General features: G+C 36.4%; 1 protein-coding gene across 3 annotated transcripts in view; it reads left to right on the top strand.

The window, feature by feature from the left end:
* The window catches only part of SH3GL2 (SH3 domain containing GRB2 like 2, endophilin A1), a 260,562-nt gene that overhangs the window by 94,376 nt on the left and 140,621 nt on the right, over nucleotides 1-25,565 (top strand). The window contains exon 1 of one of the 3 annotated variants that reach the window (XM_077148084.1): nucleotides 23,333-23,508. The exons of the other annotated variants lie outside the window; for them this stretch is intronic. Within the exon in view, the coding sequence (XP_077004199.1) occupies nucleotides 23,503-23,508 (6 nt within the window). The 5' untranslated portion in view covers nucleotides 23,333-23,502. Of the gene's footprint in view, nucleotides 1-23,332; nucleotides 23,509-25,565 lie in introns of those variants that run through there. 3 annotated transcript variants of the gene reach the window in all.

Raw genomic sequence — 25,565 nt, 5'->3', positions numbered from 1 at the left:
TTCTTTGCAGTTCCTTTGATAAATCCCTACAGCCAAGGGAGGTGATGAAGAGAGGAATTTGATATTCATGCATTTTCCTTTTCCTCCGGAAATGTTTCAGACACCTAAGAGTCTTGAACCCCAGGGTCCAGGAGTGGAAAGCCTTAAAGAGAGGAAAAAATAGCCACATCTCACCAGGTTTTAAAGGACTGTAATTTATGATAAATTAAAACCTAGATGATTTCTCATTGCCTTGTCTTTCTGAATTCAATAGTACTTCCTTTCCCCAATAGCTGTAGAAGGGTGACACTGAGGAGGAAAAATACAGGCTTTCTTCTCTCATTTCCCTACCACACCTGTGGTGGAGAACTTCGGTATTTTCCTGTATTCTCAGATTTTACATCCCTGATCATGTACGCTGAGATTCAGGTCCATTCAAATAAAACACATGGCAAAATGGCTTAGTAGTTCACAGTATATTTTATATGTTTGATTGATGTACTTTGCAAGTTAAGTATGAATAGTCAATTTTCAAAAGTGATTTAAGGAGAAATTTATTTTATATTATAGGCTAGTGACCCAAAACAATAAAATAATCCAAATAATATTTATTTAAACATATTTAAAAATTCAGTGTTTTGAAATGCTTATTAAAGCACTTTTTATGTTTTAGATTGACTGACAGTTTATGTCTGACATTCTGGGCCTAACTACACTGGCTTTTTAGCTCAATGCATGCTTTAAAAAAAAGGTTTTATTTTGAAATAATTTCAAACTTATAAAACAGTTGCAAAAGTAATACAAACCCCATATAAAGAACTCCAGCATACTTCAATCCTGCCATATACCCAGATCCAATGATTTTAAATTTTTCTAACTTTTTGCTTTTTTTCTTCCTTTCTCTCTCTTTCTCATCCTCTCTTGTCTCATTGTCTCTCCTCTCATTCTCCCTCACTCACCCTCTCTCTCTCATTCTTCCTCCATTTTCTTCCTTATCTTCCCTTTTCTTCCCTTCATTTATTCTTTTCTTTTTCTCATCTGTTGCAGTTTGCTGCAGCTGAGGAATGCAAAACAACAGAGATGAACTGGCTTTTATAAAGGGGATTTATTTAGTTACACATTGACAGTTCCTTGGAAGAAAGGTAGCTTGCTTTCCTCTAGGTTTCTCTGTCACGTGGGGAATCACATGGTGACGTCTGCTGGCCTTCTCTCCTGGTTTCTGGTTTCAAACGACTTTCCCCGGGGTATGTCCTTTCTGCGTGGTCAGACATCTTGGTCTGAGTCAGCTCTGAGCTCTGAGCTGAGTTGTGCTGGGCTGCACTGAGCTCCTTTTCTCTCTTCTGGTTCTTTCTTTTAAGCCTTCAGCTGATCATATTAAAATGTAGCTCATGCAGAAGGCACTCCCCTTAGCTGACTGTGGATATAATCATCCATAGATGAATTTCACATGCAGATGGCTCAAGCCCTCAGCAACAGAAAACAGGGCACCATCACCTGGCCATGATCACACCTGAATGTAACTACTACATCATCTATCTGTCACCTCTCTTTCTACCCCCCATCTGTCTATTTCCTGAATATTTATGAGCAGGTTGCACACATTGTACTTCTTGAACACCTAGTACTTCCATGTGCAATTCCTATGAATAAGGATGTTCAGTTATGTAATAAAGTTAAGTGCAGGTATCAAGTTCAAGAAATTTAACATTGTTATAAAGCTTACATTCTATATTTCAAATTTTTCTTAGTTCACAATCATGTCATTTTGAGCCCTTTCTCCTCCTTTCTTAGATCCCATCTTGTATTATATATTGAATTTAATTGTCATACCTCTTTAGTTACTCATTTTTCCTTTTTTTAATTATGGAAAAATACATCCAACAAATCTTCCCTTTGCCTACCATTCAATGGTATTAATTACATTCACAGTGTTGAAGTACCCTCACCACCCATTCATTTCTTTGTGGTTACCTTGGAGCTTAAATTTCACATCCAAAATCTAGTACAATCATATTTGCTTTGATATCTGCTTAATTTCTGTAGTAAACATAAGACTGTGTTCCTGTACCTCTATTCCTCCACCATTTTCTAGTTCTTATCACAAATTACATATTCATATATTATGAATCCAAAACCATTGATTTATGCATTTGACTTTTAGATCCTGTGGGGGAGTTACAAAGAATAAATAAAATAGTACTACTATTTATGTTCGTCTATGTCATCATCTTTACTGTGGATCTTTATTTCTTTATGTGGCTTCTGTCAGTTGTCTAGGGTCCTTTCTTTTCAACCTGTGGAACTCCCTTTGCATTTCTTGTAAGGCCAGTCTAGTTGTGGTGAACTCCCTCAGCTTCTGTTTGTTTTGGAATGCCTTTCTCCTTCCCTTATTTTGAAAGCCTGTTTTGCTGGATATAGAATTCTTGATTGGCAAATTTTTGTTTTCAATACTTTAAGTATATCTTGTCATGTTTTCTTGCCTGCATGGTTTTTGATGAGAAATTGACATTTAATCTTATTGAGGCTTGCTTGTACATGATATGTTGCTTCTCTTTTAGGGATTTCAGAATTCTCTGTTGATCTTTGGCATTTGAAAATTTTATTATAATGTGACATCGTGTGGGTCTACCCGAGTTTATCTGGTTTGGAATTATTGAGCATCTTGGATGTGCATTTTCATGTCTTGTTAAATTTGAGAGGTATTCAGCTATTATTTTCCTTAGTATGCCTTCTGTCACTTTCTTTCTTTCTTTCTTTCTTCTGGGATTTCAGCGATGTGTATATTGGTATGTCTTATGGTGTCTCACAAGTTCCTCAGGCTCACTTTACTTTACTTTTATTGTTTCCTTTCTGCTTCTCAGATTATATTATTTCAGTTGTCTTGTTTTCAAGTTCATTGATTCTTTCTTCTGCCAGCTCTAATCTGCTATTAAACCCCTCTAGAGAATTTTCACTTTATGTTACTGTGGTCTTTCAGCTCTGTTTGCTTCCTTTTCATAATTTCCATCTATCCATTGATAGTCTCTTTGTGTTCATCTGTGCTTGTCCTGATTTTCTTTAGTTCTTTGTCCTTATTTTCATTTGGTTATTTAAGCTTATGACCATTTTTACAAGTTTTGGTCTACAATGTTCCAGGTATGATCCTCCTCCTCACTGATGGTTTCTAATGCCTTCATACCCTCATTTGTGTAGGCAATTTCTTCCTGTTTCTTTGTATGCTTTGTAATCTTTAGTTGCAACGTGGACATTTTAATACTTTAATGCATTATTGTTGGAATTTAGACTCTGAGGCATCTGTTGTTGAAGGTGTGAGCTGAGCTGATAAACTTAAACACACTGAAGTAGGTTTCAAATTCAATTTTTGTTAGTGCCCACTAGTTTTCAGGCACTTTATATTAAGTATAAAATAATGAATAACTCACAAGCCTACCTTCTGGAAGCTTCCTGTCTTGTAAAATAAAGAGATGTGTAAATAGACAATTTTTATACTGTAGAAAACACAGTGATAGAGGTATTTACATATGACCCATTGTAAAATCTGGGACATAGGCAAGGAAGGAGAAAGATTTGGGACAGGTGGTCTTTTAGACCTTTCTTATATCACACCATGTAGAGGTTAGGTTTCTGGTCTTGACAGGAGCCTGGAGAGTTCAACAAACATTGGTTGAGTATAGTGGTTGACTTGGATTCTTACTTCAGTCCTTCTGACTACCGTGCCTTTTAACAAGTCACTTACCTCTCTGTTTCTTCATCTTTGAATTAGAGACAGTAGTAAAAATAAGTGCCTCACAAGACAGGTATGAGGGCCATTTGGGATAATGTGCCTGAAGTACTTTGTAAACAGGGAAACAGCATATAAATGCTAATTAATATTCTAGGCACTTATTAGCTGTGTGACTTTAGGCTAGTTACTTAACCTTTCTGTGCTCTGGAGTCATATGTATACAAGATGTAGAGATAGATTAATAGTAGCTGTATCATAGGAGTAAATGAGTTAAAATATATAAAACCCTTTAAACAGTTGCTGGCACACAGTAAATGTTATTTTCATTGTTTTCCTAGCAGAAGAGGTTGGCCCTACCTTTCTCTTGTCCTGGTAGAAGATCTTCAGCATATACTTTGTGCAGTGCTCTGAACATTGAGTCCACAGTTTAATGGTTTAATAAAAAACTGTATGTTGTTGGAAAACTAGCATAAATGAGCATCTAGAATTGGATTAACTGGTTGAGTAGAAAGGAAGGTAAGATGTTGAGAAGGTGTCTGTATTAGCTCACACTTGAGGCTGATTTATTTGGAAACTCCTCTTTCCAGTATTCAGTTCATATATTCTTTCTGATTGTAGAAAGTTGGTTCAGTGAACAGTGTTGAAGATGCTGTTCCTTTTTGATATTCATTAATAAGTATTTAACTAGAAAAAAACTTTAAAAATCAATATGGAGTGCCTGCTACTGTCATAGAAGAAACATTTTTCTTTCCTTGTAAAGCCTATGTAATATTAGTGTATAAGTATTTACACACTAATATTAGTATAAAACTCCAGGTATAAAACTTTCTTAGGAAAAAATAAAATCTAAATCTATATTGTTTAGATGACTAGGAAAGTTAAGTAACCATTTCTGATACCTTGTCTCTTTTAGTAGCTAATTCTGATGTGTCTTCTTCCTTTAATTTCTGCTAGATTTTCATTCCTTTCTACTTTTTTGGTTATCTGCTTAATATACTCTAGGATGTATCCAGGCATTAGAATAATCTATACAAGATTAAAGAACTGTATTCTTAGTCTGTGCTTCCTGTGTTTCAGTTGTTCAAATAAGCTATACAGACAGATTGAATTAAATTATTTCCTACAGAAATTTTCAGTTTCAGACCTTTCTTCCATTGGTTTCAATGAGTATGTGTGGTTCTAAAATATAGACACTGTCTTCCTTACCCCTTTGTTCTGAATTACTTTAAACCCAACCTGTTCGGCTTTGTTCTTATCTCTAAATGTCATATTATACATGTAAAACAGCCTCTTAAAATCCAGAAATAATAATCACCACTCCAGACTTAATGTGTCAGCTCTAAAATTACAGTCTAAGCCCCTGTTTTCTTATAAGCATTTCCTAAAGGTAACCATACCATTCTTGTTCTTTTGTTTCTGGCTTATTTTGTCTCACCAAATGTCCCACATGTTCATTCACATTGCTGCATCCTCATGACTTTGTTTCTTTTTGTAGAAGCACAACTTTCCTTCAGAAGTATACACCATCGTTCGCCAATCTACTTCTCCATCAGTGCATCCTTTAGCCACCTTCATATATCGGGCATCATATAGAATGCCCAAAGTTCACAGTCCGTCAACATTCTCAGTTTTAGATATTTCATTGTTCACAAAAGAAACACCCTCGCCAAATAGGAAATCTAAGCTTCCTTTTAACTCTTGTCCCTCCCCCCATTATTTACCTCTGCTGTTGCTGTGATAGTGCTGATGGTTTTCTTTTGAGCATAGCTCATAACATGCAGCAGCAGTTTTTCCCCAGTATCCTGGACTTAAACAGTCTTTGTACAAGAATCATATCTTTGAAGCAATTCTTGTGAGAACTCATTATATTTCTTGTGTGAGTCAGTGGGACATGTAGGTCTGTACAACCCCTTTCAATCTTGTTTGTCTTCAATATGGTAATATTACTTACAGACCCACTAGAGAACCACCTTCACTCCTATCTGTTCCCTTACATTGGAGTTCAACCTCATTAACCAGCAGATCACCCATTTCTAGCTTCTCTGTTTCTCTAAGTCCCCTATGTTCTGTATTGTAAGCCTCTTAGTATACCTTTATGCTGGTCATAAAAGTGGAATCACAGTATCTATCCTTTTGTGTTTGGCGAACTTCACTCAGCATTATGTCCTCAAGCTCATCCATCTTGTCATGTGCTTCAGGATGTCATTTTGTCTTAATGCTGTGTAATATTCCATCATATGTATATACCACATTTTGTTGATCCACTCTTCTGTTGATGAGCATTTTGTTCGTTTACATCTTTTGGTGATTGTAAATAATGCTGCTATAAACACTGGTGTGCAAATGTCTCTGTGTCGTTGTGTTCAGCTCTTCTGGGTATATACCAAATAGTGCTACTGTTGGGTCATAGGGCAACTCAATATCTAAGGAAACACCAAACAGACTTCCGTAACAGCTGCACCATTATACATTCCCACCAGCAGTGCATAAATGTCCCAGTTTCTCCACATCTTCTCCAACATTTATAGTTTCCTTTTTGTTTAATAGTAGCCAGCCATTCTTATAGATGTGAGGTGGTATCTTATTGTAGTCTTGATCTGCATTTCCCTGTAGCCAATGAAAATCAGCATCTCTTCATGTGCTTTTGAGCCATCTGTATTTGCTCTTCAGAAAAATGCCTAGTCATATCTTTAGCCCATTTTATAATTGGGTTGTTTGTTGTTTTGTTGTTGAGTTGTATGATTTCTTAGTATATACAGGAAATCAAACCTTTGTCTGATATGTGATTCAAGTATTTTCTCCCGTTGAGTTGGCTGCCTCTTCACCTTTTTGACAGAGTCTATTGAGGTGCAGAAGCATTTGATTTTGAAGATTTCCCATTTTTCCTTTTGTTGCTTGTACTTTGTGGTTAAAGTCTAGGAAGCTACATCCTATTAATAGGTCTTGAGGATGTTTCCCTACATTTTCTTCTAGAAGGTTTATGGTGTTAGTTCTTGTATTTAGGTGTTTGATCCACTCTGAGTTAATTTTTATGTAGTGTGTAAGATAGGGTCCTCTTTCATTGTTTTGGCTATTGATATCCTGTTCTTCTGTGCTCAATTATTGAAAAGACTATTTTGTTCGGAGGATTTGGGGACCTTGTCAAAAATCAGTTGACTGTAGATTTGGTGGTCTCTTTCTGCACTCTCAATTTGATTCCATTGTCCAGTCCTTCTAAATTTGTGCCAGTACCATGCTGTTTTGACCGCTGTGTTTTTAAAATAGTTTTTAAAATCAGAGAGTATTAAGCCTCCCTCTTCATTCTTCTTTTTTAGGATGCTTTTAGCTATTTGGGGTCTTTTTCCCTTCCGGATGAATTTGGTAATTAGCTTTTCCAAATCTTCAAAGTAGGTTGTTGGAATTTTGATTGGTACTGTGTTGAATCTGTAGATCAATTTGGGGAAAATTGACATCTTAAATATATTTAGGCTTCCTATCCCTGAGCAAGAAATGCCTTTCCACCTATTGAGACCCCCTCTGATTTCTTTTAGCCATGTTAGCATAGTTTTCTGTGTACAAGTCCTTTATGTCCCTAGTTAAGTTCATTCCTAAGTTCTTAATTCTTTTAGTTGCTATTTTGAATGGAATTTTTTCCTTAACCGACTCCTCAGCTAGGTCATTTTTTGTGTATAGAAATGTTACTGATTTTTGCACATTCATTTTATATCCTGCTACTTTGCTGAATTTGTTTATTAGCTCAAGTAACTTTGCTGTAGATTTCTCAGGATCTTCCAAGTATAGTATCATATCAGCTGCAAATAATGAGAGTGTTACTTCTTCCTTTCCAGTTTGGATGCCTTTTATTTCTTTGTCCTGCCTGATTTGCTCTAGCTACAACTTTTAGCATAATGTTGAATCATAGTGATGACAGTGGGCATCCTTGTCTTGGTCCTTATCTTAAGGGGAAAGCTTTTAGTCTTTCTCCATTGAGTATGATGCTGGCTATTGGTTTTTCATACATTCCCTTTATCATAGTGAGGTAGTTACCTTTGATTTCTATCTTTTGGAGTGTTTTTATCAGAAAAGGATGCTGAATTTTGTTGAATGCTTTTTCAGCATCAGTTGAGATGACCATGTGATTTTTCCCATTTGATTTGTTAATGTACTGTATTATATTAATTGATTTTCTTGTGTTGAACCATCCTTGCATTCCTGGTATAAACCCCACTTGGTCATGGTGTATAATTCTTTTAATGTGTTGTTGGATTTGATTTGCTAATATTTTATTGAGAATTTTTGTATCTATTTTCATTAGGGAAAGTGGCCTTTATTATTCTTTTCTTATAGCGTCTTTACCTGGTTTTGGTATTAAAATGATATTAGCCTCATAAAATGAGTTCGGTAGAGTTCCTTTTTCCTCAATTTTTTGGAAAAGTTGGAATAGGATTCATGTTAGTTTGTTTTGGAATGTTTGATAAAATTCCCCTGTGAAGCCATCTGGCCCTGGGCTTTTCTTTGTAGGAAGATTTTTGATGATTGATTGAATCTCTTTACTTGTGAATGATTTGTTGAGATCTTCTATTTCTTCCTGAGTCAGTGTAGCTTGTTTGTTTGTTTCCAAGAATTTGTCCATTTCTTCTAAGTTGTCTAGTTTGTTGGTGTATAGTTGTTCATAATATCCTCTTATGATTTCTTTAGTGTCTGTGGTAATGCACCCCTTCTCATTTCTTATTTTGTTTAGATACATCCTCTCTCTTTTTTTGTTTGTCAGTCTTGTTAGTGGCCCATCAATTTTATTGATTTTCTCAAAGAAGCAACTTTTGGTTTTATTGATTCTTTCTGTTGTTGTTCTTTGTTCTCCCATTCATTTGCCTCTGCTTTAATCTTTGTTATTTCTCTTCTGTTTGCTTTGGGGTTAGTTTGCTGTTCTTTCTCAAGTTCCTCCAGGTGTGCTGTTAAGTCCTCGATTTTTGCTTCTTTTTTGTTTTTTAATATAGACATTTAGGGTAATAAATTTCTCTCTCAGTACACCCTTTGCTGCATTCTGTAAATTCTGATAAGTCGTATTCTCATTTTCATTCATCTGCAGATAACTACAGATTTCTCTAGCATTTTTTTTCTTCTACCCACTGGTTGTTTAAGAGTATGTTATTTAATCTCCGTATATTTGTGAATACTCTCGTTCTTTGGTGGTAATTGAAATTCAGCTTCGTCCCATTGTGATCAGAGAAAGTGCTTTGAATAATTTCAGTGTTTTTAAATTTATAAAGGCCTGTTTTGTGCCCTGGCATATGATCTATCCTGGGAAATGTTCCATGAGCACTAGAAAAGAATGTAAATCCTTTTGCTTTGGGGTGCAATGACCTATGCATGTCTGTTAGGTCTAATTCATTTAAATAGTTATTTAACTTCTCTATTTCCTTGTTTGTCTTCTGTCTGATTGAATCTCTTGTGGTTTCTTGAGATCTTCTGTTTCTTCAACATATAAGAAATATGTTGTTCTATCTATAGAGTACAGTGGTTCTTGAAGTCTCCTACTATTACTGTTGAAACACCTACCATTCCCTTTAGTTTTGCTAATGTCTGTCTCATGTACTTTGGAGCTCCTTGATTGGGAGCAGAAACATTTATGATTGTTTTATCTTCTTGGTGAATTGACCCTTTAATTAGTATACAGTGTCCTTTGTCTCTTATGATGTCTTTACATTTAAAGTCTATTTTGCCTGATATTAGTATAGTTATTCCTTCTTTCTTTTGATTATGACTTGCATGGAAAATGTTTCTTCCATCCTTTCACTTTCAGTCTGTTTGTAAACCTTGGTCTAAGATGAGTCTCTTGTAAGCAGCATATAGCTGGGTTATATTTCTTAATCCATTCTGCCAATTTGTATCTTTTAATTGGTAAGTTTAGTCCATTAACATTCAAAGTATTAACTGAAAAGTGTTTCTTAAATCCAGCATGTTATCTTTTTAATTTTATTTGTCAGATGTATGTATTCTTTTTCCTTTTTCTCTGTATATGCTTTAAATTATGCTTAGTGGTACTCTTCAATTGTGTGCCCTTCTCCAGACCTTCCTCTCCTGTCTTTCTTTTCAGACAGCAGACCTCCTTTTAGCATTTTCTGTAGGCCTGTCTCTTCTTGACAGATTCTTTCAAGACTTGTTTAACTGTGAAAATTTTAATCTCTCCCTCAGTTTTGGAGGATAATTTGATGGGGTAAAGAATTCTTGGTTGGAAGTCTTTCTCTTTCAGGGTCTTGAATATATCATACCAGTGCCTTCTTGCCTCCAGGGTGCTATTCGAGTAGTCTGAACTCAGTCTTACTTGGTTTCCTTCTATGTAGTAGATTGTTTTTCTCTTACCACTTTCAGGATTTTCTGCTTCTCTTCAACGTTTGACAGGCTGCTTACTTACTTGATTACTATGTGTCTTGGGGAAGGCCTGTTTGTATTTATTCTGTTTGGAGTTCGTTAGGCTTCTTTGACTTGTATATGTATGTCCTTTTTGAGGGTTGGGAATTTTTTCCCCATTATATCCTCAACTACTCTTCCTAGCCCTTTACTCCTCTGTTCTTCTTCTGGGACACCAGTGATTCTTATATTTGTGCACTTTGTTTTGTCTATGATTTCCCTGAGATCCAATTCAGTATTTTGCCACATTTTTTGCCATTTCCTGTTTTGGGTCTTCGAAGTCAGTTATCCTGTCCTCTATATCACTTATTCTTTCTTCTGTCTCTTCAAATCTGGTGTTGTGTGCCTCTAGTATGTTTTTATTTCGTCAACAAAGTCTTTAATCTCTGTGATGTCTGCTGTTTTTCTATTTATTCTTTCAGATTCCTGTTTGTGCTCTTCTACTGTTTTCTTGATCTCCCTTATGTCATAAGCTATCCCACTTATTTTATTAAGCAGAGTTGTATGAGCATCTTTGAGTAGTTGTTCCAGTGTCTGTGTCTCCTGTGGTGTTTTAATTTGGTCATCAGGCAGGGCTCTATCTGTCTACATTGTGATATGCTTAGTGATCTTCTACTGTCTTTGTGGCATTTAAATATCTTGATTGATTTACTTTGGGAGTTGTTTTCTTTCAGTAGTTTAAGGCCTTGTGTTTGTGGGATGGAGCACTCAGTGTAGTGATTTGTTTCAGGACAGGTATAGGTGCAGGTTGGGGATGTTACACTGATGCTTGTGAATGTGGGTACTTAGTGGCCAGGGAGGATGTAGCTGTGTGGGTACACCGGTCTGGGGGGTGTAACCCTGTTGTGTACTGGTCCTTTGTGTTTATGCAGGGCCCTTTGCATTTATGCATTCAGCTGTGGCAGCAGGTCAGCCTCATACCTTCATGGATTGGGGGCAGATGTGACCCTGCAGTGCAGGTCAGCACTTTCTCAGAGCTGGGAAAGTGTTGACTGAGGGCTGTGTGCATGTGCTGTTCTAGGACTGCTGTAAAGTGCGGTTTGCAGAGCTGAATGATGTGATTGGGGGTCCATGCACATTCATGAGTCTAGAAGTGCCGTAACTGATGCACAGATTTCAGGGTGGGTGGGGAGAGGCTATGCGATGCTGTGGGCAGGGGAGTAGCATTGCAGGGGTAGCCTGGGTATGGAGGTTAGTGCTTGCAACCTTTAAATGCTGGTAACAGCCTGCAGGAAACAGGGAGGGGGAGGTAGTGCTAAGGACGGTGCAGGGGAGGTGGATTGAGCTGTACTTGGGGTGGGGGTGTGGGGCAGGTACATGCACGGAGGGCTGGTGTGGTGGGGGCGCCTGGAGAGCAGGGAATGGGAGCAGGTGACGGTGTTCGGGTGTGGGGTATGGAGTGAATTGCCTGTCACGGGGCTGTGCTGGTGAGGGTAATGTGCCCAAGGAATGCAACTTGGTTTACTTCCTAGTCCCCAGCTCCTGTCTGTGCACTCCTGTGGTCTGCTTCTGTGCCAGGCTCCAGCTTTCTTCCTCTCAGTTCCTTGACCTTTGCAACTAACGCTGCTGTATGTCATGCAGAAGACTCTCCCAGGTCAGCTGCACTCTGGAATTGCCACGTCAGTTACCTTCCTGTCCCTTCTCTAATTTTTCCGTGGAGCAGGCTAATCCTGAGCTACTTTGTTCAGCCATCTTCCTGGAAGTCCCACATCCTTTGCTAAACAAAGATTAATACCCACAATTGGGTGAGTCACATCTCTATGGAGATAAACTAATCAAATTGCCACCTAGCAGTATTGAATGAGGATTAAATACATGGCTTTTCTGGAATACACCACAGATTCAAACCGCACACTGCTTTACCCCTGAGGTGCAGGAGTTTGTTTATTCTAATGGTAGGTGTCATCAGATATTTGGAGACTACTGTATTGAAAGCTGTTTGTTGAGAGGTAACATGGTATAGTAGAAATTATAGAGTCTGGAGTCACGTATTCCTGAATATAAATTTTGGTTTTAACACTTAAAGCTTATGATCTTGTGTAAGTAACATAACTTTTGAGTCCCACTTTCATTAAATCTAAAACGTATGTATAATGCTTACCTCATAGGTATATAGGATGGTTATGATGAGATGATTTTCCTGTTCTTTTTCTGTTACTGATTTCTAGTTTGATACCTGTAGTTAGAGATTATATGCTGTATGATTTCCATAATTTGAAATTTGTTCTTAGGATATATTCTATCTTGGTGATAGATGGGCACTTGAAAAGAATGTTTATTCTTTTTTGTGTGGAGTGTTTTATAAATGTCAGTTAAATCCTGATGGTTGATGGCGTTGTTCAGTTCTTCTGCATCTTTGCCAGCTTTTTTCCTAGTAGTTCTGTCAGTTGCTGAGAGTGGGGTATAGTAGATCTATGATGTGATGAGTTATATACTATGTGTCTGGCATGGTATGGCACAGAAGACTCAGCTTAGAGGAGACTTAATGCTGGTATGATACTAGACTTTCAGATGTTTATATGGAAAAGGGTTGGTTGTCCTCTGTGGGATCAGAAGGTAGAACAAATGTAAGGAAGCTGTAAGGGAAGAATAGTTGACTCCACTCAAGAAAAAAATGTGTTCTAGTCCTATGGCTCCCCATGAGTTCAGTAAGAGTGTGTCACTGTTAACTTTTCAGAGTTGCAAAAAAAAAAATAGCATCATGCCTCTGTCTCCTTCAGGGATTTTGAGTTAGCTTAGATCCCAGAGCTTCTAATTCCTTCCTTATAAAGTACATTGGGTAGATTAGGCTTCTGCTTTTTAGTCTAATCTTTCATTTAGGTGCAGGCTGAAATATTCAGCCCTCTTTTGGGATATTAGCATATGGAAATACATTTTCACATTCTACAGTAGCACATGTGAAATCATGCTTTCTGATCTTTGGCCATATCCTCTCTGAATTAAACCTCTTGCAGAAGGATATATTTTAATGTAAAAGAAAGAGGAGTTTATGTTAAATGACAAACAATAACCTCAGGCTTTGTGCCTTAACAAATCCAGTCATTCTTAAAAGTCAGAAAACATTTTATTTCCCTTCTTCTCAGTTTCTAGAGAAAGTTGTCAACTTCCTTGGGCCCTTTTTTCTCTCTAGGATTAGAAGATACTAAAACAGATAGGCATAATTGGTGTCAAAAAATATAAACAAACATCATCCTCTCTGGAAGATCAGTAGTCATAATCATAGCAGGGAAAATTCTGGGATTCTGGAATAAATTAATCATAGATATTTCTTTAAAAACTGGGAATGAAGAGCCTTAACAGAAAGAAAGACTTCTGTATTAAAAAGGTTCAAAATCCCTTTGCCCAGTCTTTATCATCAGCCTGAATGGGGATCAGTTATTTAGTCAAGATTTTCATAGACCCATAGAGGCATGGTGCTAGAGCTGAAAGGGATCTCAGGTCATCTGTCCTTATTTTAAAAAGACCTTTTTTTCTAATTTGTTTTTGTCTTTTAAAATTGATTTGTATTGATTTCTGTACTCACTACCTTATTGCCAAAGAACACAGTTTATTTGAGATGAGTTATTTGATATTTCAGATTTGTTTTGGAGCATAGAATGTAGTTAGTTTCTGATTGCTGATGTTCCATATGTACTTGAAAAAATTAGTTTTTTTCAAATTTTTCTATATTCATCTTTTTCTGCTTAATTATCTGCTTCTTAGGAAAAATGAGTTAATATCTCCCACAAAATTGTGGGTTTATTATCTTCTTTGTAATTCTGTCTGTATCTATTTTATGTTTGGGGGCTATATTAGAAGGTTCCTAGAGGTTTGAGGCTGTCATAAATTCTAATGTATTTGATCATAACATAGAGACACTGTAAAACAAGAAGGATTACTAGGAATAAGTCTGAATATTTTCCTCTGATATTATCATAAATTCACTGAAATTTTTTAACCTTGAAATAATTTCACACTAACAAAACATAAGCGAAAATAACAAAACCCATTCAAAGTACTCCAGCATGCACCCTGTCCATATCCATCACCATTTTAACAATTTGCTACATTTGTCATATCATTGTATCTGTACATCCTTCCATCTATCCATCTTTCTATTTCTCTATCATCTTTCTGTTTTCTCAATTTTTGAAAAGCGATTGTATATTTCATGCTCCTTGAACACTTAGTACTTCCATATACATTTCTGAAGAACAAGAATATTCACTTACGGGAGTGAATATGAATTCATGTTAAGTAGAGTTATCAAGTTTATGAAATTTAACATTGATGTAAAGCTTACATTTCTATTCCAATTTTTCAAAAGCCCCAGTAATGTCCTTTTGGGTCTTTTCTCCTTTGTTAGATCCAGTACAGGATCATGTATTGCATTTAATAACCTTGATGTCTTTATCAGCCTCCCTCCCTATTTTTAAGTTGTGGAGACATAAAAATCTTTCCCAACTCAGCCCCTCTGAAACATGCCATTCAGTGGAATTAATACATTCACAGTGTTGCGCTACTCTTACCACCATCAATTACCAGAACTTTCCCATTATTCCAAATGGAAACCCTACAGCATGTTATATATTAACTCCCCATGCTTCTTCCCCTAGAACCCTGGTAACCTATACTCTGTTTTCTATATCTACGAATTTGTTTATTCTATTTCATGTAAGTAGAATCAAGCAATATTTGTCCCTTTGTGTCTGACTTATTTTTCTCAATAAGATGTCTTCAAGGTTTCATCAACTTTGTAGCATATATCAGAACTTTTTTAAGGCTGAGTGATATTCCATTGAATGTCTGTATCACATTTTGTTTATATAGTCATCTGCTGATGGACTTTTGGGTTGCTGCCAGCTATTGGTTATTATGAATAGGCTGCTGTGTATGTTGGTGTACAAATATCTGTCCAAGACCCTCCTTTCAATTATTTCGGATATATCCCTAGAAGAGGGATTCCATGATCATATGGCAATTCTATGCTTAACTTTTTGAGGAACTGCCAACCTGTTTTCTGTATCAGCTGCACTATTTTACATTCCCATCTACAGTATACTAAGATTCCTATTTCTCCATATACTCACTAGCATTTATATTTTCCATTTTCAAAGTAATACTCATGAGGTATTTAGTTTTTTTTCTTTATTAGAGAAATCATGGGTTTACAATACAGTCTCTTATGTTATTCTTTTTTTTTTTTTGCGTAGGCAGACACTGGGAATCACACCTGGGTCTCCGGCATGGCAGGCGAGAATTCTGCCACTGAGCCACCATTGCACTGTCCTCTCGTGTGGTTTTGAATTGCATTTCCTGAATGACTAATGATGTTGAGCATCTTTTTATTATTAGCCTTTTGTATATCTTCTATGGAGAAATGTCTATTCAAGTTCTTTGCCCAATTTTAAATTGTGTTTCCCTTTTTTGTGGTTGAGTTGTAAGAATTCCTAATATATTCTGGATATCTATATGGTTTGTAAATATTTTTTCCCATTCTGATGGTTGTTTTTTTTTTGCTTTCTTTATAGTGTACTATGCACAAAAGCTTTCGTTGAAGTCCATGTTATCTTTTTTTTCTTTTGTCACGTATGTTTTTGGTGTAAAGTTGGAGAATCCTTTGCCTGATACAAGGTCTTGAAGATATTTCCTTGTTTTCTTCTGAGAGCTTTATAGTTTTAGCTCATATATTTAGGTAATAGACCCATTTTGAGGAAATTCTTGTATATGGTGTGAGGTAGGGGTCCATTTGATTCTTTTGCGTATGGGTATCCAATTTTCCCAGCACCATTTGTTGAAGAAGCTGTTCTTTCCCCCTTGAGTGGACTTGGTTCCCTTGCAAAAAATCACTTGTCCACAGATATGTGAATTTATTTCTGCCCCCCTCAGCTCAATTCCATTGGCCTGTGTGTCTGGCCTTCTACAATGCCAAACTGTTAGTGTTGTTGAGTAATACATTTGGAAATAATGTATTACTCGAGTTAGGAATTCACCTTAACATTTTGGGAGATACAGTTCAACCCATAACAGCAGAAGTCAGGAAATACTTCCCAACCACATCCACATATGATGTTTCCTTCTTCCCCTTTCCCTTTCATTTCCTAAACTGTCCTAGAGAACAGTGGCATTTCAAGGGGAGATTCTTTGAGAACACAGGGGAAGATTTAAGAAGTTTTTCTTGCTTGATTATATTTGTTTGTATTTTTCTGCTTTGGTTATATATTTTTTAAAAACGGATACTTATTTGAAAAGCTTTTTATTTTGAAATGATTCCAAACTTACAGAAAATTACCAAATGTAGTATAAAAACTCCCATCTATCCCTTTAGCCACATTTACCAAGGTTTAACTGTTTGCTCCATTGGCTTTATTATTTGCTTTTTCCCTCCTATATATATGCTAATTTTTTTCTAAACCATTTGAGAAAAAATTTCAATACATATTTCCTAAGAACAAGGGCTTTTTCTTTGTAACCTCAGTACAAGTAATAAAACCCAATAAATTTTACATCCAGTGCACAGTCTGAATTTGAATTTTGTCAGTTGTCCCAATAATGGCTTGTTTAGCCTTTTTCCCTCCACTTGGTCTCTGATCCATTTACATGCATCATATTTAATTATGTCTTTTTAGTTTCCTTTAGTCTGGAACCATTCCTCATCCTTACTTTTTCTTTTCTGACTTGATGTTTTTGGAGAGTACAGGCAGATGTTTCATGGGATGTAATTTAACCTAGGTTTATCTGATGTCTCTTCATAATTGTGTTCAGGTTATTTGCATGTTTATTTATTTAGTTATTTATATTTGCTATGGTCTTATGGTTTCTTATTTAGAAGATTATAAACTGTTAATTTCGATATTTATTTTGGGGCTCGAATTTTCCCAAGTGTGGTCAGTGGGTGCCCCTTCAAGCAGGCTCTTCATCCTTTTGGTATGTCCTCATCATTCTTTTTTTTTTTAATTAGGGAAGTTGTGAGTTTACAGAAAAATCATGCATCAAATAAAGGGTTCCCATATACCATGCTATTACTGACACCTTGCATTTGGTTACATCTTTTATGATTGATGAAAGCACATTTTTATAATTGTATTATTACATGTTTAATTTAAGGTTCAACTTGTGTGGTGCAATTCCATGGATTTTTAATTTTTTAAATTTTAAATTTAGGTTGTGGATACAATCTAAAATGTCCCCCTTTTAATCACATTCAAGTATATAATTTATTCTTCAAGTGTCCCCTCACTTTCAGGCATAACATAATGTTCCAAGCTCATCTTCTATCTTCTCTGCTCTAGCCCTGGAATCACTTATTTCTCAAGGAACCCAGCTTCCTTTTAATGGGAAATGGCATTTAGATGTTGGTGTTAGTTGTGCACATTGCCACCAGGGTGTCACAACTTTAGGCCCTCTTGGAGGTCAAAATTAGAAGAAAAATGCATACATAAACAAATATTCATATATACATTTTTCTTATATTCATATATAAATTTTTCTTATCTATTTATCCACTAAGAGCTACAAATTCATACTGATACCTTCAAATTTCAATCCAGCAGTATAGGTTCCCCCTTTCCACATTCATTCCTCACACGCTAGTGAGAAACCTGACTCCCGTTATCTCAGTATATGTACTGAATTGCTCAATACTAAAAAGCAGAGTACTTTTAGAACTTTAAAACCATACTGCTATGGCAAAGGGACTTAATAACTAAAGTCCAGTATTTGTTTATGGTTCTTTTTGTTTTTAGACTGAGAGTATGAAGTCAATTACTGTGTTCCGAAGTTTCTTGTGTTAGTTCTGCCCCTACCCCCATGTGATGTACTTATGCTATTTATTTGAAATACAGCTAAGTTTATATATATTTCTTTTGTACTCCATGTTGGGACCCTCCCCCGGCCCCCGCTTATTGATTTTATTTGTTTGGGGATCTAGATCAGAAGCATCATGACTCCAGTTTTTTCCACCCCTTTCTATAGCTGTCCATAGTTTCTGTTTTAAACTCCCTGTGTTTCTTTTGTAAATGTAAGCAGATACTTTGTTACACCAAAGGTAGTATACTACATATGCTTTCAACCTTTGCTTTTTTCACTTCATAGTATGTTCTGAAAATCATTATGGTTTTGTTTCACCTTCAAAGCTGCATAGTAAGTATCCTTTTTGCGGATATTACAGAGTTTATTCAGCCAGTTTTTTCCCCCTTTTTTCTTTCTTTTTATTAATTTAAAAAAGTTTTTAAACATAACAAATATTCTTACCAAACGATCATTCCATTCTGTATATATAATCAGTAATTAACAGTATCATCACAAAGTTGTATATTTATCGTTAGGATAATTTCTTATAACATTTGTATCAATTCAGAAAAGAAATAAGAAGAAAAAAGAAAAAAAATTCATACATATCATACCCCTTACCCCTCCCTTTCATTGATCACTAGCATTTCAATGTACTAGATTTATTTGAACATTTGTTCCCCCTATTATTTATTTTTAATCCGTATGTTTTACTTGTCTGTCGATAAGGTAGATAAAAGAAGCATTAGACACAGGGTTTTCACAACCCCACAGTCACATTGTGAAAGCTTTATCATTATACAATCATCTACACAGTTCTACATTTTCAGGCAGTTCCCTCCAGCCTCTCCATTATACCTTAACTAAACAGGTGATATCTATTTAATGCGTAAGAATAACTTCCAGGATAAGCTCTAGACTCCGTTTGGAATCTCTCAACCATTGGCACTCTATTTTGTCTCATTTCACTCTTCCCCCTTTTGGTCGAGAAGGTTCTCTCAATCCCTTGATGCTGAGTCCCAGCTCATTCTAGGGTTTCTGTCCCACATTGCCAGGAAGGTCCACACCCTTGGGAGTCATGTCCCATGTAGTGAGGGGAAGGGTGGTGAGTTTGCTTGTCATATTGGCTGAGAGAGAGAGTATTCGGCCAGTTTTTAAAATGTTGGAGGTAGGTTGTTTGCAATAATTTGGTGTCACAGACGCTGCTACAGTAAGTAACCTTGTGTTTGATGTATATGCTCAATGTTGTAGGAATATATTTAGTGTAGATTCCTAGAAGTGGGATTGTTGGGTGCAAAGATAAATAGCTATGTAATTTTGTTAGATATTGACAAATTCCTCTCTGTAGGGCTTTCTGTACCAGTTTGCATTCCCACCAGCAAAGTATGAGAGGACCTGTTCCCATCCTTGTTAACAGAATGTGTTGTCAAATGTTTTGATATTTTGCCAATGTGAAAAATGAGATATAATGTTGCAGTATATTTTTATTTGCATTTATTTTTATGTGTTGGGGTGACCATATTTTCATATGTTTAAACATTGTTTTTATATCCTGTTTTGTGAATTACCTGTATGTGAGGTTTTTTTGTGTGGGTATTTTTCAGTTTTTTTTTAAAATGTCTTTTCCTTCTATTTTAAACATTCATTATATATAATATGTGTGTGTATACATATATGTGATAATAGCTCTTGAACTGTGATATATGTTGCAGATATTTTTCTGCATTTGTCACTTTTATTTTTGTTTTTATCTTAAAAACCTGCTCCTTTACGTACAATTCATTTTTTAAAAGTATCTTCATAAGGTTGTGTACCCATCAACACTATTTAATTACAGAACATTTTCATTACTCCAAAAAGGAAGCCCATACTCAATGGCAATCACTCCCTGTTCCCCCCTCGCCCAGTCCTAGGCAGTCTCTAATCTGCTTATTGTCTCTATGGATTTGTCTATTCTAGATGTTTCCTGTAAAGGGAATTATACAGTATGTGGCTCATGAAGCATATATCACTACTTCACTCTTTCTTATGGATGAATAATACTCCATAGTATGAATATACCATATTTTGTCATCAGTTAATGGACCTTTGTGCTGTATACACCTTTTTGGCTATTTTGAGTAATACCTATATGGGCATTTATGTACAAGTGTTTGCGTGAACATATGTTTTCAGTTCTCTTATATAGCAAAGAGTGAAATTGTTGGGTCATATATTAACTTTGTATTTAACTTTTGAGGAACTGCCAAATTTCATTTCAGAGTAGCAGCACCATCATTTTCCATTTCTTTCCAAAAATTGTTATTGTCTGTTTTTGTGATTATAGCCATCTGAGTAGGCATAAACTAGTAACACGCTGTGGTTTTTTTTTAAAAAAAATTTATTGACAAATTTGATACATATACAGTCCATACATGATGTGCAATCAGTGATTCACAATATCATCATATAGTTATGCATTCATCACCAACATCATTTTTAGAACTTTTGCATCGGTCCTGAAAAAGAAAAAAGAAAAAAACTCCTACATCCCATATCCCTTACCCTTCTTCTCATTGACCATTAGCATTTTAATCTATCCAATTAATTTTACTTCTTATTCCCCCAATTATTTATTTATTTTTTAATCCTAATTTTTTCACTCATCTGAAACGGAGTATCAGACACAAGGTTTTCACAACCACACAGTCACATTATAAAAGTTATATCTTTATACAGTCATCTTCAAGAATCAAGGCTAGTAGAACACAGCTCAACAGTTTTGGGTACTTCCCTCCAGCCACTCCAATATGCCATAAACTAAAAGGGATATTTATATAATGCATAAGAATAACCTCCAGGAGGTCTCCAGGATAACCTCTCGAATCTGTTTGAAATCTCTCAGCCACTGAAACTTTTTATTTTGTCTCATTTCTCTCTTCCCCCTTTTAATCAAGAAGCCTTTCTCAATCCCATGATGCCAGGCCCTGGTGAATCCCAGGAGTTCTGTCCCATGTTACCAGGGAGATTTACACCCCTGAGAGTCATGTACTCATGTAGGGGGAAAGGGCAGTGAGTTCACCTACTGAGTTGGCTTAGAGAGAGAGAGAGGTCACGTCTGAGCAACAAAAGAAGTTCTTTGGGGATTACTCTTAGGGCCATCTTAAGTAGGCTTAGCCTGTCCTTTGAGGGAATAAGTTTCATAGGAGTGAACCCCAAGATCTAAGCTTATTGGTTTGGTTGTCTCCACTGCTTACGAGAATATCAGAAATTCTCCAGATGGGGAAGTTGAATATTTTTTCCTTTCTCCCCAATCCGCCAGGGGACTTTGCAAATACTTCTTTATTCACTTCCCAAATTACTATGGAGCATATCGGGGCATCACACTAACTTGGACAAACCAACAAGATCTCACGCCCTATTCAAGATTCCATGTACTTATGGTGTTCAGCTAAACTGACCATACAAGTTAAATTAGGTAATGTGCTACCCAAAACATAAATTTTGCACCAATTGAACATCTCTCCCTTTGGTCTCACACAGAAGTTGAAGTTTTAAAATATGGACTCTACCATCCTTTACCCTGTATTCTGATCTACCCCAGTCCTATCCAGATCAGCTTCATTCATATCTCTAGTCAAAGTAGACACAGTTTTCAACTTTTGAAACAGTTCCTGTATGGGGTACTGCTGACTTTCATAGCTTCAGAGTTCTAACTCTGAGTCTCAGGTGTCACATAAATACCTGAAGTTTCTGGGAACAACCATGTAATATATAAACAGCTTAGCATCTCAGAACTTAGAAATAACACAACTCCTGAAAAAATGTGAAACCTATAAGAGCTTACAATATAGAACTCTTTATAGTAGGCACCAACCTGATAACCCATGCTCTTCATTTCTGTTCACTGAGTTTTTATATTATAGTGAGTCCATGTGAGTGATGCATGATAATATTTGTCTTTTTGTTTCTTACATTTCGTTTGACATACAGTCCTTAAGGTTCATTCACCTAGTTGCATGCCTCATAACTTCATTTCTTCTTGCAGCTACTCAGTAGTCTGTTGTATGCGTACACCATAGCTCCCCCTTCCATTCCTCAATTGTTGTACCCTTAGGCCACCTCCATCCATTATGGATTGGGAATACTGCCACCAGAAACACCGGTGTACAAATATCCACTTATGTCACCACACTCAGTTCCTCCAGGTATATACTGAGTAATGGGGTTGCAGGAGCATATGACAGCCCCACCCCTAGCCTCCTGTGGAACCATCACACTGCCTTCCAAGAGGCTGCACCTCCCAGTTTTCCTACTGACAATGAATAGATACATCTCTTTCTCTTCATTTTATTTAGCATTTGTTTCTCTCTGTTCATTTTTAAACAGTTTTATTCGCACATCATAAATACATCTTAAGTAAATAGATATGCCTTTACCACCATAATCTATATAAAGACATCTTTTCTTTCACAAAGAATTGATAGCCCTTACCCATGCCCCCCACCCACCTGTTGACATTTATTTTTGACATAATGCCTTTGTTACATTCATTGGAAGCATATTACAGTGTTAGTGTTGACTTTAGACCCTGCATTGCATTGATTATACTTTTTCCTGTATCCCATCCATTTTTAACACCTTGCAATGTCTTATTGAGCTTTCCTTGTATGTGATGAATTGCTTTTCTCTTGCTACTTTCAAAATTCTCTGTCTTTGTCATTTGACAGTTTGATTAGTAAGCATCATGGAGTGTGTCTATTTGGATCTATTCTGTTTGGGGTATGCTTCACTTTCTTGGATCTCTAATTTTATATCTTTGATAAGAGATGGGAAATTTTCAGTGGTTACCTCCTCCATTAGTCTTTGTCCTCCTTTTTCCTTCTCTTTTCCTTCTGGGACACCCACACCAAGTATATTCATGCACTTCATGTTGTCATTCAGTTCCCTGAGACCCTGCTCATATTTTTCCATTCTTTTCCTTCTATTTTCTTTTGTGTGTTAGATTTCAGATGGTCAGTCCTCTAGTTCACCAATCCTTTCTTCTGCCCCTTCAAATCTATTGTTGTAGATTTCCATTATTTTCTTCATTTCTTCTGTTGTGCCTTGCGTTCCCATAACTTCTGTGACTTGTTTTTTCAAACTTTTGAGTTCTTCTTTTTGTTTGCCCAGTATCTTCTTTATATCCTCCCTCAACTTTTGATTTTATTTTTGATGATTTTACATGTCTTTTTGAACATGCTGAATTAGTTGTTTCAACGCCTGTGTCTCATTTGAATTGTTAGTTGTTCCTTTGGGCTATATCTTTGATTTTCCTAGTATGACTTTTTTTTTTTACTGGTATGTAGGCATTTGATTTCCTTAATTAGTTTATTTTGGAGGTTGTTTTCATTGTTTTTACCTAGGGTTTTCTTGCTGGATGGCTTTTTTCTCTATCTGTTCTTAGATATTCAGTTCAACTTATTTTAGACCTGTAGCATAGGTTCTGTTTAACTGATTAGAATTTTTCAGCTCTTGTTTTCCTGTTTCTTGCCCTGCCTATATGGAGCCTTCTTTTTTTTTTGAGGAGGGCTCCTCAGATAATATAGACCCCAGTCCAATTTTCCCAGAGCAGACAGGCCCATGTCTCAGGAGGAAAGTGTAGCCAGCAGCAGTTTTCCATGAGGGTAAGACCTAGCAGCTTGTTAGACTTTCCCATAAAGCCTCTAGACTCTGTGCTTTACCTGTCCTGCCCAGCATATAGCATTTGTTTGTCCGAGGTTTCCCACCAGCTTAAAGTGATGTGGTGCCTTTAATTTCAGCAGACTCTCCCTGCCAGGGGTGTGGTTGAGACAGAGGTGAGATTGCAGAGGCTTTAATTGCTTCTGTTTTCCAGTCCCTGGGGCCTGAATTCCTTGAAGGAGGGATTCCATATGAGCTGGGCCCCAGCCCCTTTTTTCTTGGGGAAGGTGCACCCTTTAGGGAATTAACTCCTTTCACCTGACTAGTTACTTTGTCTCTCAGACAAGCTTAATTCCATCCTTGCCTGGGGCAGTGCTGGAGCCTGAGAGTGCTTCCAGTTCTATATAATGAGCTGTTTAAGGAGTGAAAAAAAAAATCCTGTTGAGAACTGGGGCCCTGTTACTTGGGTTTGTCATTCAAAGCTTGAGTTGTTATGCGGCTCTATGTAGCTCTGGGTTCTCTGTGCCCCCTTTCCTTGGGGTCCAGCCATTTTCCAGCATTTTGTGCTGCCAATTAAAAAAATTGATTTCCTTAATTAGTTTGTGTTTTTAAATTTTTTTTCATCAGCTCCACCCCCTCTCTGCTGAGGCAGTAACTCTTAGTTCCTTTAGTGCTTATTCCAGGTTTATCTGTGCTGGGGGCCTCTCTTCAGTTGTCAGAATTTGTTAATTAATTCTACAGTTGGAGTTTGGTCGAGCTGAGCCCTTGCTGCTAGTAAAATCTGTTTCCTTTCCCCTCAGGAAGGGGTACTGGTCTCCATGGCTTGGGGGACTTGAAGTTGTCTGTGGGATCTCAGCCATTCCACCTGATCCAGACTGGTGTACACTGTATGTCAGGTCACTGATGTCTCTCTGGCTGTTGTTCTGTACTGTTCCTGGCTATTTTCTAGCTATTCTGGAGGATGAACTAAACTTCATGCCTCACTATGTTGCCTTCTTGCCCTGTGTTTCACGTTGTGGTTTTAATTTGCATTTTTCTAATGGCTAATGATGTTGAGCATCTTTTCATGTGTTTCTTGGCTATTTGGATATCTTGTTTGACAAAATTCAAGCCTTTGGCTGTTTTTAAAAATTGGATTATTTTTCTTTTTATTGTGAGTGTAAGAGTACTTTATATATTTTGGATATCAGGCCTTTATCAAATATATGAATCATAAATATTGTTTCCTGTTCCGTGGGTCACCTTTCATTTACTTAATAGTGCCCTTTGAAACTCAAAAGTTTTAAATCTTGATGAAGTTCAGTTTTCTTTCTCTTTAAAAAAATTTTTTTTGTTTGCTTGTCCTTTAGGTTGTCTGTATCTAAGGAACCAGTGCCTAATCCGTAGTCATGACAATTTACCTTATGTTTTCTTCAGTGTTTTATAATTTTTAGCTCTTACATTTAGGTCTTTGATTTATTTGAGTTAAGTGATGTGGGGTAGAGATCCAGCTTCATTCTTTTGCATGTATATATCCGGTTATCCCTATACCATTTGTTGAAAAGACTATTCCTTCCCTATTGAATTCTTCTGCATCTTTGTTGAAAAATCAATTGCCTATATATGTATTGATTTGCCAGTTGTCTTTTGAGTTAGCTTATGATCTTTTTTTTTTGCAAGGCTCAAGTTTTTTTTTTTAATTTTTATATGGTCAAATATGTCAGTCTTTTCTCTTTTTAAAATGTCTGTTCAGTTGTGTTAGTACATTTTTCTCAGTGATTTGAGATGCTACCTGTATCATGTACTAAATTTTCATATACATTTCGTTCAATTTCTGGATTTTTCAAGTCTATTCAATTGCTTTATTTATTTATACACCAACACCATCTTTTTTTTAGAAAATAAAACTTCTTCATTTGAGGTGGTTGTTGATCCACATGCAATTGTAATAAAGAATGCAGAGAGATCCCTTGAATTATTCCAGAGAGAACCATTTACTCAGTTTTACCCCAATTGTAACATCTTGCAACACTGTAGTACAATATGACAAATGGGATATTGATGTGATTCAACACACAGATCT

The sequence above is a fragment of the Tamandua tetradactyla genome, chromosome 2, assembly GCF_023851605.1.
Source record: "Tamandua tetradactyla isolate mTamTet1 chromosome 2, mTamTet1.pri, whole genome shotgun sequence".
NCBI classification, from domain to species: domain Eukaryota; kingdom Metazoa; phylum Chordata; class Mammalia; order Pilosa; family Myrmecophagidae; genus Tamandua; species Tamandua tetradactyla.
This window is presented reverse-complemented; position numbering and strand designations above follow the sequence as displayed.